At 43.9% G+C, this 16,059-nt stretch overlaps 1 protein-coding gene across 2 annotated transcripts in view; it reads left to right on the forward strand.

The window, feature by feature from the left end:
- Nucleotides 1-490: 490 nt before the first annotated feature.
- dusp8a (dual specificity phosphatase 8a) overlaps nucleotides 491-16,059 on the forward strand; it is a 43,580-nt gene continuing 28,011 nt past the window's right edge. The window contains exons 1-2 of one of the 2 annotated variants that reach the window (XM_034141429.1): nucleotides 491-825; nucleotides 6,284-6,688. In XM_034141429.1, the coding sequence (XP_033997320.1) occupies nucleotides 6,452-6,688 (237 nt within the window). In that variant the 5' untranslated portion in view covers nucleotides 491-825; nucleotides 6,284-6,451. Of the gene's footprint in view, nucleotides 826-3,699; nucleotides 3,840-6,283; nucleotides 6,689-16,059 lie in introns of those variants that run through there. The other variant, XM_034141430.1, reaches the window with a different exon arrangement.

The raw sequence follows: 16,059 nt of genomic DNA on the forward strand, positions 1-16,059 counted from the left end.
CTTAAAGCCCCCCTTACTTTCCTGTTATTTTGTATGTTAGAAATGATTTATTTTTTAGTACAGAGACATTTGTGACATCATGTAAATCCCTACATAACATCACCCAATTGTCATCTAAGGAGAGCTCTAATCAGCACGTGTGTGGGTGTGCAGAGCCTTTAAAATCACAATTAAAAATGTTTAATTGTAAAATATATGTGCGAACCGCAAACTTTGGATGAACACATACTGCAACATTACTATAAAACAATTATTTTAATTTGCTTGAAAAAACAGCTTATTGTGATGATTGTTTTTTTCATAATGGTTCATTGCTATGGCAGCACAGTGACTGCGTCTCCTTTAAAAAACCGGACTGGCCCTTTAATCCGAGGATCAGAACATTGACGTCATCCAGCCCCTGAGCCGCCTGCGCTGATTGGCTCCTGGTGACGTCAACCTCATATTTTCCTTTTTTTTCCTCTTCGTACTGAACCATGACCTCATCGCTTTAGTTCAAGAAAGTGCTAAAGTGCACCTTCCGTAACTACACCCCCCTCCTCCTCCCCAACACACACACACTAACTGTTTTAGCTTAACCTAGCCTAGCAAAGCTAATCTACCGGTCCACTGGTCAGTTAAACGGCTTAAGGAGCGGTTTGTTGCTGCATGCTGTCACCGCGCTTTCATGTCTCGTTTGTTCCTGGCGCTGTCACCCTCAGTCAGCTGCACCGTCCCCCGCCACACAGCCAGGTAAACACAGGCCAGCCCCATGAAGACACCGCGGCTGTCCCCTCACACATGGAGTCCAGTTGAATAACAAACTGGAGCCGCGTGGAGCCCGAGGTGAGTGTTTGTGTGTTTTTATCAGCAGGAATGAGACGTAGTGCGTTGCTACCCACAGAGCTAGCTTACGTTAGCAGCGGTGGCTCGCTATCTGTGCTCGTGCACCCCGCTGCTGCTGCGAGTCTGTCAGCGCGCACTCCCCCCTTTATGTGCGCGCCTGTCTTATTATGGGAATTAAACCCGTCCAAACTGAAGTTATCGATTATTTTATTCTGACAAACATTTCTTCGTTTACGGTCCGACCATTTGAAGGTAGGTAGAAAACGTGTTTTTATATAGTTTCATTTACTGCAGTGCTGTGTGTAATCATCTGTCGATCAGTGGAGTGGTTCATTTTCGCATGCGGACATATCCACGCGTCATAACAACACAAGGCAGGTTTCCCACTCAGTGAACCTTTCCATAAACGTGTTTAACATTACTTTGTGCTAATAATGCAACGTTTGCAAAGGCAAAGGGCGCTGTCTGCATTGTGTTCTATTCTTATTTATAATCTAGGTCGGTTTATTATTGCGTTACGGTCAATCACCCTCCATCATGGTTATTAACGTTACAAACAGGCCACAATGTTCCATCTATTTCTTTGTGCCCCACCTCTTCATTGGTCACAATATCTGAGGTTTGGGAATTTTTTCGGGAAGGAATTTTTACTCGGGCACTATTTTTAGGCCATAAAGTGTATTTTATATCGAGTAGTCTCGTTATTATGCATCAGTATCCATGTCGTAATTATTGTTTTGGTGGACCGCAGGGTAGTCCCAGCTTGTTATATGAACCCACAATCTGCATCAGCCTACTGGGAGAGTATTGATTAAAGTGCAGGCTTTATACCTGAATCTGTTGTTTACAGTATTATGATGCCTCTGCTCCACAAGGGCTCCAACCCGGAATTGATTTTCCCAAATTACATGATCACTGTAACAGCACTTCTCATGTTACACTATTTTTTTCATTTATGCCCTTTCTGTTTTACACACTCCAGGCCTGTCACTCTACTGACCCTATTTGAGACTTACCCATTTATTATTTACAACCAGCTGCTCTATTTTAGTGCTATCAACCACATAGTAGCCCTTTTATAAACAAGTGTTTTGAGATAAATAAATAACATAAATCCCATCTGATATCTGGATTATAGTTACATTTGAGTCACTGCACTGAAGTAGAGCTTAAACAATAAATGCATTGTATATTCTATTAAAAAGATCTGCAACTATTTTGATAATCAATTAATTGTCCTTTTTTATATAAAATAACCAAACATTAGCTACAGTTTTAGCTTCTTTCAGAAAATAAAAACAAAGCACTTTGGGTCTGAAGAAATTGACACTCACTACTTTATCACATTTTATATCAATCAATCCACTAGTGAAGAAAACCTGCTCTTGTTGTGGTCACATGCTCTGATGATGTCATTGTTTGTGGTCTAAACAAACAACTCGTGTCTCTCATTGTATGAAAGGAACAGCTTAGGCTGCGGCCCCAGGTGACGTTATGCAGGGAGTTAATGAATAACCGGGATGCTATTACATCAGCGTTGGTTGCCCTCCAGTTGGTCTCATTGTGTTTGCCTCTCTGATGTCTGATATGGCATTATTGAGCCATCACCATGCTGAGCTCATGGTTTTGTAAGGCCTATAAATACGTCGGCATGGTTTATTCATTTTATGGTGATAAAGTCACTTCCCTAAGTTTGTTTTATGGTCCTATTACAACGATTCTTTATTTCATTATCACTCTTTTGTTATCAGCTGTAAAGAGAGTAACCGTAAAGTCTGTTGATGATTAGTCACACCGTCTTTTAATAGGAAGAGTATTGCATCTGTTTTGTAGGCAGGTTAGACATGAGAATAGGTTATACTTGCATCCCACTTTTTCTGTGGTGTGGGTAATCTCTATAAACTTGCTTTTGATGATGCACAACGGGACATTGCAGTATTTTTGTGGCATTGTCTGTACATTCAAATATTCAAATTCTCTAACAAGATATTAAAAATCCTTCAAAATGAACCAGTTGATCTGGTTGGTATGCCTTCATCAAGTTGAGTGTTTACTGCTTGTGTTCATCTTCAAGGTTGTTTGCACATTGACTTTGTTGCTGAGGTTGTTTCATCAGGACAGATGATATTATTGCAGTTTCAGCCTGACATGCAGTCATACAGCTAAAGCTTTGAGAATGTCTTTTATAAGTATGTACTCAGCATTGTTGGATTTTTCTCTATCCCTTTTTGTATCCTCATCCAGCATCAGCACCAGTAGCATCCCATCACCCTCCCCGTGCCCCCTGCTCACTCTAACAGGGCTGTTTCTATGGCAACAACAGAATCTGCTCCGGGCCTGTACACACCGTCTCCGTCTCTCTTCTCTCTCTCTCGGCTTGTTTTCCTCTCCAGCCAGAGCCTCACAGCAAGCTCCTGGCTGCTGCCTATTTTAATTTGAGGAGCTCGTTTGTTTTCACTCTTGATTGTTGCTGATTGGTGGAAGAAAGATGGTTTTGCAAAGGGGGCGGGTTGTTGTTATGCTGAGTAAGCATACTGAGGTTCTTACTCCCTCTCTATATCATACATCATTTCACCTTTCCATATTCTGATAATAATGTCTTATCTCTATCTCTCTGTTTCATTAAGTATTATGTATACTTTATCTCCCATCATGTCCACACAAACAGGGTGAGAGGGAGGTTACCGTAGCATGATTATTTGTTGGCGTATAAAGCTGCAGAGTCTCTCCCTCGGACTACCACCACCACACATGTAAACCTGCACACTCCCCCCCCCCCCCCCCCCTCCCCGTTCCCTGCACAAGAAAGAAAGAGAGTGATAGAGGAGGAAGGAGGGATTCAGAGAGAAAAAGTGAGAGGCTGGGCGGGTGGTGGGAGAGAGCGGTCGCCATTAGACATATGCAGCGTCAGATGTAGTGCTCAGCAGCAGGGAACAGAAAAACAGAGAGAAAGACTCACACCTCTGGAAGCTGTGTTGTTAGCTGCTTTGCTAAAGGGCTCCGCGCCATATAAGGTATGATATAACAGGTGATGGGGCAGGTCGTAATGTTGCATGCAGGGGCTGTTTGTGGCGGAGGAGCGCCGGCGCTGCAGCAGAGCTTAATATTTCTGCAGAATGGCTGCTGGGGTGCACAATGTGGGGAAAGTGGGGAAATGTCAGTATGTGTAGTTGAAGAAATGTGCAAAAATCTGCATGACACAAAGACAGATTATATCAGATAAACTAGATGTATTTATCTGTGTTGCTTTCTTAAAAAACAATATAAGAGTACTGCATGGTATACCTTCAGTCGTCATCTACTGACTTTACTATCATATATTTTATTTAACCAAGCAGTGTCTTTTATGACTTTAATTGTGTCTGCACAGCCATGCCTTTACTGTAGCTACTTTCCGATGCAGCAGCAGCAGTCTGGCTGTGTTTACAGTGCAGACAGTTGCTACTGTCTATCTCCATGTCCTCCCATGTTCCTGCTGCTGCTGCTAGTCTTGCATCAGGAAGGTCGCCAAGCAGCAACAGCATGTGTACATCTATGTTCAGCTTTGACAGGAGACATAGTATGGGTGAATAACAAATATGTGTTATTGTACACTATACCTCATAGCAATGTTTTGAATATAAAGGTTTATGAGTTTTAGCCATTTTTCTTTCCTTTCTATTTCTGTTGCTCCTCTTTTCCCTGTATGTGTCTCTCCCTGTTAACAGAGGTGTCTTTCTTTTCATCTCATTCCTCTCTGCTACATCTATAGAATTGTCCCCTCCCTTACCTTGAGATGGCTGAGTTGCTAGGCTGGAAAGATCCTCATTGAATAACATCCTTTGCTACCCCCACCCTCTCCTCTCTCTCCTCCTCTCTCCATGGCAGTGGTGGTGTCAGAACAGAGGTGAAAAGTCTCAGAGCTACCTGGACGTTAGTTTCTTCACATCTCCTTTCTTTCAGTCTCTGTTTCCCGCCCACCTTCTAACCTTTGCACCACTGTTCTGCTTCAAAAAGACCGGTTTTTGTTTTTTTTGTTTTTTTGACATCTCCCCCAGTAAGTTCTTCTCTTATGAAACTATGCAAATGTGTTGCTGATATGATTGATTTCATAGTGTTCAATCACGCCAACACTTTAGGAGCCTACTTTATCTCACTTTCTGTTTCCACACCATCCCATCATACTCTCCCTTTTCGACCGAGGTTTAAACCTCCATTTAGGCTTTGGGGTAAATGAGAGGAGGCCCATTCATTTTTGATGACACCATGTGCCTGTAGATGAATAAAACAACACGACTGCATTCACATCCTGACCTTCACCTGTTGAATGACACGTGGTTGACCAAGGAAACGAGCCTTATCCTACGTGTGTGTGTGTGTGTGTGTGTGTGTGTGTGTGTGTGTGTGTGTGTGTGTTGTGGTGTGTGTGTGTGTGGTGTGTGTGTGTGTGTGTGTGTGTGTGTGTGTGTGTGTGTGTTGGGTGTGTGTGTGTGTGTGTGTGTGTGTGTGGTGTGTGTGTGTGTGTGTGTGTGTGGTGTGTGTGTGTGTGTGTGTGTGTGTGTGTGTGTGTGTGTGTGTGTGTGTGTGTGTGTGTGTGTGTGTGTGTGTGTGTGTGTGTGTGTGTGTGTGTGTGTGTGTGTGTGTGTGTGTGTGTGTGTGTGTGTGTGTGTGTGTGTGTGTGTGTGTGTGTGTGTGTGTGTGTGTGGTGAGCATGGTGAGCATGAGCAGGGAAGAATGATTACCAGTGATAGATTGGAGGAGGCAGTTCATCAAGTTTGTGGCTCTCTGTAACACACACATACACTCACCCACACTCACAAACACATTCACACGCACACACATACACAGGATGTCACACAGGCTGTTTGCCTGTGTCCAGACCTGCTCTCTGAATTCCCCTGGCTTAATTTATCTCACGCCCTCAGTTTCCTGTTTCATGGGCTACCAAGAGACCCTCGATCAACAACAACCACACTTATGCAGACACACACACACACACACACACACACACACACACACACGCCTTTTATTGTCTATCGTCTATCTTAAGTCGTTGGCTTTGTATTTGGATGCGTGATATTCCTTCAGATCTCAGGACTGATAAATCCCAGCGGATGATCCAGTCGGCTTTTAAGCCTTAAAATAACTTTTATATTCATGTTTGGCATTGTGGCTATTTTAATACTCAAGGTGCTCAAATGCTGACAGTAAAAGATGATACATATGTATAAAAATACAATGAGCACCTGACTGTGGTTGGGAAATTAATGCGCAATAAATCCCGACATTGCTTGTCAAACTGGCATGGGTGGAGTAAAGCTCAAAAGGAGAGGCGATCATGCCCATGATGTCTGATCATCTGCTGCCTTGTCATCATGAAATAAGCAATTGAATGCCATGCTTCCTTACACCAGTGTGATTTCTTTTTTTTTTTAAATCCTTTTTTCTCTTCTTCTCTCTTTGTCTCCTCTTTCGTCAGGCACCATGGATCTGTCAGCACCTGCTCCGGTGGTAGCCCTCCTCCACTGACCTCACCTCCTCGACCCCATCTCTTCCTCCACCTTCCCTCTCTCTCTCATCGACCTCTCTTCCTCCACGCCCCATCCCTTGCTCTCCTGTGTCTGTGACCCAGGGTGACTGCTACATCATGGCAGGAGAGAAAGGGCCGACTAAGCGGAGCGCCATGGACATCAAGCGCCTGGCGAGCCTCATCCAGAGAGGAACGGGGCGTTTGCTGGTGATTGACAGCAGGACATTTTCCGAGTACAATGCATCGCACGTGCAAGGCGCGGTCAATGTCTGCTGCTCCAAGCTGGTGAAGAGGCGACTGCAGCAGGACAAGGTGTCTGTGACTGAGCTGCTGCAACCCAACGGCAAAGTGAAGGTGAGGTGAAAGCTCAGCAGAGCAGACAGTGGGTGCTTTTTTGTGGAAGGATGTGATGCCAGTGACCACACTTTCCTTTTAGTTTTAAGGCTGGATTGCGTTACTTTTGTGTTTGCACGAATGAAACAACCAAGATATTTGGAGAGGTTAACAGTATTTATACCAATCTCAAGCAACTGACTGCAGGTTGTAGCATTATATTGGCCATACACACATGACATCCTCCTATCTAACTTTCCAACTTAATGCATATCCTAACATGTTGTACTGTTTCTTAAAAGGTTTAGCAGTAGTCCATTACTTTTATGATTTAATTTCCATATCTTAAGTGCTTGGTCTGTTCCTTATGCACAGACCAACAAAACCCAAATTCTAAATATTCAACTTTAAAAATACATGGGCACTAGTAGACTTTGGGGATTGACAAGATATCCTGTGACATAGAAAGCAAAAAGAATAAGCAGAATTAGCACGAGAAGCCATTAAAGGAATACAGCATGGACTGTGAAAAATATTCCGGTCGTTATTTTAAAGGGACATTAAAACGAAGGAAAGCTGAAGTGAGCAAGACATCGCTTCGTGACATCTGCACAGGTTTGTCAGAACATTTCCAACAGCTTTGCCCATGTACCACGGTGGCTCTAGATTGGCTCTCCTGTGCTAGTCCAAGCCTGCACCACATCAGTGGGTGCTATATTTGGCGGGTAGGCAGGCGTACTGTAGGTTTGTTGCTTATCAGTGGCCCTGAAATCGGATCCTCTCGTTTTCCATGACTTCTCCTCTGAATATGACGGCCTTTTTTCCATGGCCTGTCCACCCGTGGCATGCCGACTTCTGTATTTTTAGTCGCCGTGTGAAACTGAAGGAACTCTAAGAGGGGAAACCTAAGCGGGAGGGGTAAAAGGTTGTGTGTTTTATGTGTGGGATGTGTTTCGTGCCCTCATGTACAGTAGTAAACATGTGCATACATCTCCCAACATTTTTGGCAGGATCTAGCAAACCCATGAACAAAGCTGTGGAGGTGGTGGACGAGAGTCCTTCTTCCTGGCTGCACTCACTCTCCAAATTGTATTTTTAGGTATCCATTTAACTTTTAAAGCATGCTACACCCGCAGCCATAAAATGCTGATTCATGGAGGCCAATGACACATAGCAGGTGATTGAAATGTTTTTCTTAGGTGTGACACATTGGGTTTGTTTGTTGTTTTACTTCCTGGTTGCCAGGAATCTGACCTGTACTGCAGCCCAGTCTGCAGAACCTACTTATCAGTGTGATTTATGATCTGCTCCCATTTGATGCCCTTTAAATACTGTATCAGTTCTGAAGCTGTCGTGAGAAAACTGACTCTTTATTTTCATTTTTTGCACAGAAACACACCCCACCAAATGGTAAATAATTACACATGACTGCTTTAGATTATTGCTTCTATTCTTGCTGGGTTACAGTTCACACCTGTAGGTGACTGACACTCCTCGTGGTCAGATGGTAAAATGTAGGAGAACTGTGGATTATTGTTGCTTTCTCACATCAAACTGTTTTGGGTTCAGCTAATAGCGTCTATATAATTGCAACATTGGCTGAGAGTCCCCGTGCGCCTGCTGTTTCTCACCGACTCTCTGTTATACCAATTAGTTTTAATTCAGCTTTATTGCGAGGGCTTCTGGCAGTCAATCACACAAGCGGTTCTTCTAACTCAAAATGTACCTCTATTAACTCGACAGGGATCTTGTGTAACCCCTCTTGTATGAGTGCATTCTGCCAGCCTGAGATACATGCAAAGATGCTGCAAGGCCTGAAGGCCACACAGGAGATCCTGCCTCCTAGAAAGGGTGACTCATCCCGACCGAGAGATCCAGATTTCCCCAGATAATGGTTTTATTTTGGATATTTATGATGCATGACCTACTGTTGTAGTCAGAGAAAAATAACAAAAGTAAAGCTGGAGAGCTGTGAAGTGTGAGATGTTCTTTTTGTGTGTGTGTTTCTAAACTTTCTATGCTGAGTCTATTGGGTCTGTCTCTGTGTGGGGCCCTGTGGTTGGCAGGTCTCACACTGTGGCTCCACATACAGCCGTGCTTCCTACTCATTTCTCTCACTTTGAAATCTCATGACTGCTCTGTCAGTCTGTCCGTCTCCAACAACCGTAGCCCGCAGCCTCCCACCCGGATCCTGCTTCATTATCATTTATTCCTTTTTCCTCCCTTCTTCCGCTCCCTATCTCGTGTTGCCCCATGGCTGGTTTGTTATTATCCATTCCCCACCCCCAGTAAAGAGGATAAGGCTTGCGATTAATGCTAGGCTGGATAAAGCTGGAACTAGCCGTGTGAGAGAGGAGGGGCCGACGGACCCAGACTCTTTTGTTATTGGCTAAGCATGACATCATCTCTTTTGTGCGGCCACTGGCAGGCCGCGAGCTGGGCACGTGCAGACGGGCTGTGCGGTGTTAAAGCTGGCTCCTAGCTAACCCCATACACACACACACACACCCTCCTCTCTACCCCCCACATGGCTCTGAGCATCGCCAGGAGCCGCCAAGACAGCAAAGGACACCATTGTGGCTCTTTGTTGGGGAAGTGAATGCAGGAAGCGGGAGAGCAGCACTGAGGGTATTCATGGTTGGGCTGCAGCCTCCTCCTCCTCGCTGGCTGCCTCCCGCCTCACATCCCATTGAGCACTAATAGCCTGCATCCCCCAAGGCGCTGCACTCACCCTCTTTCATAGGAGCTCCCAACGCTTCAGTTAACTGAGCTGAATGAACATCCATGACCAGTGTAGCAGCAATCAAAATGGTGTCCTCTTTATTCTCCCATTCACATCCCATCCCTTCATAACCTCTTTATTAAAGCTCCATCTTAATGTAGGGCACAGAGAGCTGGACACTGTAGGTTAGGTGGTGGTGGACCTCTGCTGGGAGAGGGACGGCACAGGCTTAGTCTGGAGCGGGGCTTCCTCCTCGTTCTGACAGGCTGCAGGCAGGCGGCTGGTTTCTTGGCTTAAGCCCGGCTAATCCCTGCTGCTGTGCCGGGGACAGCCGGCCAGGCAGGCCTGACAGATGGACCAGAGGTTTTCACTACCAGCAGCCAGCATGGAGAAGCACCCTGTATGTAGACATAGGGGCCAGGCCTCTGAGCAGAGACAGACTTTACTATTCCAAGCTGTCACATGCTGGACTGCCATACATAATTATGATCGCAAAGAGGTTTCAAGTCTTAGGTTTGTATTTTGTGTTGGGGAAAACACAAATAGCGTTACGTTTGGCTGTGATTCAGCAGTTTTTAACTCTAAAATCTGCTGGATCTGCAAGCTGAAGGGGGCTTGTGGTACCAGACAGATATGACCTATCGACATCAAATTAAATTATTTTTTGGTCATTGTCCTTTTTTGTGCTTGTGCTAACAAAATCTTATACAGTACCAATGAGTCCCACGCATTGTTGTTTTAGATGTATGAATTTGTGTCAAATCAAAAATAAGCCCAACACTGGAATCATGACTGGAAAGGAACATTGGATATGTGAATTGTTATTTTCTAATTGTAAGCTGACCCTTTTTCCATTGATTTAAAGAAATAATAATAAATAATACATGTTATGTATTGAGTTCTATGGCACTCAAAGACACTACAGGGTAACATTAATCAATGTTGATTAGTCAATTAAACGTTGTAGATTAAAACAATTAGTCATTGATTCAACAAGCGTATCAACAAAAGTTAACAAACAACGATTTTAGAGAAGCTTCATTTTACAGAGAAAAACATTCAGCTTCAGGCTCTTTAATGTTTCGATTTATGTGTTCTTTTTCTTTTTTTCTAAAATGGTAAAGTTTATACTTTTGATTATTGTACTGCTTGTTGGATAAAACAAATCATTTGAACCAAACACTAGCCAAAGAAGTTGTGAAACGTGGAGTTCAAAAGTATATTATTTTTGCTTAAGGTTATACAATTAAAGATAAATGGAAATAATTATTATTATTAAATTATAAACATGATTGTAAGTTGCAGCCATACTCTTTAGTTCAGCAGTTGTATCATCCCACTTAAAGAGTATCTGCTCTCCTGTTTACAGTAATGTCCCACCTGTAATTACAAGCATGTCTGCTAGTGTTGTGATGCCAACATATTAGTCATAATAATGAACAGTGGCCCAATTATGGTTGTTAAGGATGAGCAATAAAGAGAGCCAGGCAGTCGCTGTGTGATCATGTCTGATCTTAATTGGTAAGATTGGCTGGGTCCTCTGGTGCCAAGCACAGGGGAAGACTGCACGTGGCTCACTAATGCATCTATGCAATGGAGTAGATCCCCATCAATTCCAATCATGACGCACCATGTAGTGTTTATCTTCCTAGGAAGGCTGTACTGGTACGAGAAGGGGCGAGTATTTCTTAGATTGTGTAAAAATAAACCTGCTTGTTATTTTAAGTGTCACACACACCGTCTTTGGAATAAAAACAGTGTACAGCTCTCATAATAGTGTTGTTCCGGACACAGACGTTTCCAGTAACTGTGGTGCAGTGTTTCAAATGAAGGAACAAACATGTTCATGCGTCATCTGTCTTGACAGCAGCAGCAGCAGAATTGGGAACTTTTTTCAATGACTCAGTGTGTGGATTGTTTCCCTCATTACCCGAAGGGCAAACTCAGGGAAATGTTTTGTATGTTTCATTCACATTTTTCATTTGGCCAAGTTCAAACAAAGACGCTGTAGCCAGCAGTGGTTTTTCTCCAAAGCCGGATATGTCATGTGTTTGCTTTCATGAGGTCATGGCATGAATCATTGTTTGCTTTAAAGATCCTCCTGTTTGACATAGACACACACTCACACACTGTATGTAGTTTGAACAGGAGCGACTGCACCACAAAGAAGGAGCAACATTTCAACGTTAGGAAGGACTTTTCATTTCATGGATGAAAATGAAAGACGGAGGGAATGATTCCTAGATCATTTGTGGATATGAAATGTGCTTGTCATTGTACGCAAATTAGTAATGTGGACGTGTGTGTGTGTGTGTGGTGTGTGTGTGGTGTGTGTGTGTGTGTGGGTGTGGGTGTGTGTGTGTGTGTGTGTGTGTGTGTGTGTGTGTGGTGTGTGTGTGTGTGTGTGTGTGTGTGTGTGTGTGTGGTGTTGTGTGTTGTGTGTGTGTGTGTGTGTGTGTGTGTGTGTGTGTGTGTGTGTGTGTGTGTGTGTGTGTGTGTGTGTGTTAGGGGCCTGAGGGTGTGACCATATGAGGTGAGCAAATCTCTGAAATGATCAGTGATGATCTCCAACTGAACATGGAAAGAGGCAACAGGGACTTTCAACACCCTGCCACATCTTTACTTCCTTGTGTGAAAGACACACACTGTTTATTTGTGTACTTTTGAGTACTTCCCACTAACCTAACCCTTATCCTCTCGGGCCAGGATTCCTTCAGTTTATCTTTCAGAAGCTGACTTATCCTTAGAGATCTCCTTCTCTCCAAAACAAACAGGTGAATAAAACCAGATACTCGTACTAAACACCAACATAAACCTGCTGCCTTAACCCATAACTTCCTTCTCCTTGGAACTTATAAGGATACAAGTACAGAACATATTTAACACACATCACACCTGCACAAGCATACATGGAGGTGGCAGCTGCCAGTGCCAGTCAATGACATCATCCGACCCGGGGGGGTATCTTTACAGCACAGAGTGGTATATGTCACACCGTGTGTGGCGGAGTCTCGAACTGACAGATCAACTGCTAGCAGAGGTCACTGGCTTTTGCAGCAGTTCCTCTATCAGAGTCATGTACTGTGTGTAGGATCAGGTGCTGTATGTTTTGGGAATGTCCAACCCTTTAACCAGTCTGTGACCACTTTGACATAAAACACTCTGCAGAAATGTGCCTACAAATCAATCAATAATAAGCTAATTAAAGAGCAATGTGTACAGCCCCTTCTGTGTCCACTCTTTGGCTCCAAACAGCTCAATAGTGTCAGCTAGGGCTAAAACACTGTTAGCTGAAGGGAGCTCATACTGCAGTAGACTTGTTTTCTGTGGGACATCCCAGAGAGGAGGCACTGAGAGGACCCTGACTGTGCTTCAGGAATGTGGGGCCATTTTTAGACTGTTTGTGCTGATGTTGTGTCACAGGCCGGTTCACACACAAACACGCATACTGTCCCGCTCAGCAGTGACCTTGTCACCGGTCAGTTGCTGAGGTCAGGGGAAACCATGTTTCACTTTCTTACACAAGCACTTACTGTAAGCCGGGCTGTGTTTCCACAATTCCAAAGATAACTTTTGTTGCTACCCGTCATCCATGTTTCTTAGTGTGTGTGAGCAGCCTGTTTTTACAGGGGATCATTGACAGGAAGGCCAAGCCTTGACTTGCAGCCTTCTGTCAGACCTTGTTTCTCTTCCACTCCTTTTATATTTGATTACACAGGGTCAGTTAGAAACATTCAGAAACGTCTGTCCCTCTTGCCCAACACATTTTTTCTGTCTCCTTTACACCCCCATTTTATTTGTATCTTTCTTAAAGCTCTGTCTCTTTCTTCGCTGGCGATTCAATCGTTCTTGCTGTATCCCTCTGCATATGAGGAAAATAACCTTCTCCCCTGTGACTAATGCTCGTTTCTTTCCTGCTGTGATGCCATCTTTCAGATCCTTTAAAAAAAAAAAAAGCTTGGGTGCTGCAGGATTGTAGCATTTGGTCTGCCAGTGCCACCTTCTGTCCCTCTTCTGCACCCTAATCCCTCTCTTTACATCTGAGCGCCCTCCTGGCTCAAATGTCCCTCGGATCAACTAATCATTCCTCCATCTTTCCTCAAATCCTCCTGGTATTCCCCCCACTCTGTTTCCATGGCCCCTTCCTTTTCCTCCTCTCTGCCAGTGGCATTCCTTGTTTACCTGCAGTGTGCATGCGTCAGAGTGCCTGGGCCAGCACGGTAGTAGTAGCAGAGCTGTAGCACTGCAGAGGGATGATATGTACTACTGCTGCAGTCTGACAGCCAGCCCGCAGTCCCTCGGGTCGTTGACCTCTAACACTGCAGCAAACTCTATGCATATCACGTACTGAGCTGGAGGTGTGGCTTTAGCCTATCATCTGGGGCAGAATGTACAGTATAGCCGATATAATACTATTTTTAATCTCATTCAACAAAAATAGTCACAGGAAACACTTTCAAATTGGATAAGTGGAGGTGCAATTTCATCCTCTTAGCCAAAACATTACATTCATTCTCCATGTTTAGTATGGACTGTTTTTTAACAGATGAATTGAGCATGTTATCTGTCTTTCAATGTTAAATCCAAAGACTGCTCTTTATAATGCCCAAGAACCTCAGGAGAGTGCAAATGAGCCATTTAAGATAGTAAGTATGTCTCCATATTGAGGAAACACTTACTATATACAATATATTAAGTACATAACTGTTATCCAGACAGCACACACATACACATACTTTCCGTGCAATACAAATCAAATCAAATCAAATCAAGGTTTATTTATAGAGCACATTTAAAAGCGATTTTTGGTCGGGCCAAAGTGCTGTACATGTAATAACTACAATCACATAAAAACACATTTCTATAATCACAATAAACGACAATAAATTACAACAGATATTTGTAAGAAACACAGGGAAAAGTCAGGTGTCATGCTCCGCTCTGACTAAAAGGCCAGGGAGAAGAAGTGTGTTTTAAGAGTAGATTTAAAAACCCCTAGGGTCTTTACACTGCAACACAAGTTATGAACTATTTAAGCCGGGATCACACACGGCTTGTTTTTGCCCTTGAGGTGACATTTTTTGCCAGGCCTGTTGTGGGTACATGTGTATGCGTGGGTATTTGCGCTGTTCACGTATGTTTACTTTAAGGTCTATAATCCTTCCTTATAGAGATCAGGCTCCCAAATTAGATCTGATCCCATTAGGATTATTAGCCAAAATGACCCAGGGCTACTAAAGTCGGAGGGTGTAACAGATGTAAAGAAAGCATGAAGGTAACATGTCAGACTTAAGAGATGATGCTACGGATCATGTTTGTCATGCCTTTATGTCAGGGTTGCTGCTGCATGCATGCAGGCAGAGTTAAGCTGGCTTTTCTGGACCAGAGTAACTTGTATCCAGGCTTCATACTGACCTTGTCCTGTCTAAATCACCTGCATGGCTGTCTGCCCAGGTGCTGTGCCACAGCTGCTCAGTAAGCAGAAACATAATCAGGCTCACTCTATGCACACTGTGTCGCTGTGTGTACATTCAGCTTTCATCACTAGTGTGCCTTTCAGAGCACATAGAGCAGGAAGAGGATGTGTGGCTATGCTAAGGGAACGTGCAGTTTAGCCTTGAAGCTAGTAGTCTTTCAATAGCACATTTTAAATAAGGATGGTGCAGTGTATGATAAGGTAAACAAAGAAGTGAAGTGAGTTGTCCTGTTTGTCCCCCCCTCTAGCTTCTGCTTCTCCTCCACCGCCTGCCTATTATTTCTATTTCTTACTTCTTTTTCTTGTCATTTTCTTCTTGCATCTTTCTTCATGTCTCCCTGCCCTACTACTCCACTTCCCCCACCCTCTTCATCCCTCCCTCCCTCCCTCTCTCCTCTCCCGTCCAGTGACAGTTCAATGATGCAGTGATTCATAGCTGCAGTGGGCGCTGCCTGATGGTCATGTGACCAAAGCCTGCCTGACAACATGGAGAACAACACAGCCTGGCCGGTGTGTGCGCAGGCACATGCTCACACTCTCTCATACAAACACAAACAGGCACACTCTCTCTATCACACCGGCGCATGCTCACACTCTCTCATACAAACACAAACAGGCACACTCTATCACACCGGCGCATGCTCACAGCCTCACATCTTTGACGCAATCTGACACAAACAGCATCACACTGGTGCATTGATGGATGCCAATACCCAAGTTTGCAACGTAGCTAGCCGTTATGATTCTTCTGACATTACTCCCCATTAGGACAAAAAAACCCCGTCAGCAGTATCTGCATGGTAAATATTGCCGTCACATTTGCACGGTGCAACACTCAGCCCTAATGCATTATTCATAATCCCATGCTTCCTCCTCATAACTTACTCTAGCATCACCTGTAGTTCATCCTGCTTACTGATGCTGACACCAGCATCCATACAGCCAGTCATCACTCCCAGTGGCATATTTGTGAATGGATTATGTTGTCATTTTTGCTGCTTCTGGTATATATAAGGGCTCCAACGGGGTCACATGCTTCGGGATAATAACTCAGGGTCTTGCAGTTGCAAGTTTAAACCCTGCAGCAGCTTATTCACAATTTCTGATAGCGATGAAATATTTGCTCAGCCAGTAAGCAATACTCATTATTCCTTTTTTTAAGGGAAGGTTCACGGCAAAATAAAAAAATGTTTT

This window comes from Trematomus bernacchii, unplaced genomic scaffold (assembly GCF_902827165.1).
Source record: "Trematomus bernacchii unplaced genomic scaffold, fTreBer1.1, whole genome shotgun sequence".
In the NCBI taxonomy this organism is placed as follows: domain Eukaryota; kingdom Metazoa; phylum Chordata; class Actinopteri; order Perciformes; family Nototheniidae; genus Trematomus; species Trematomus bernacchii.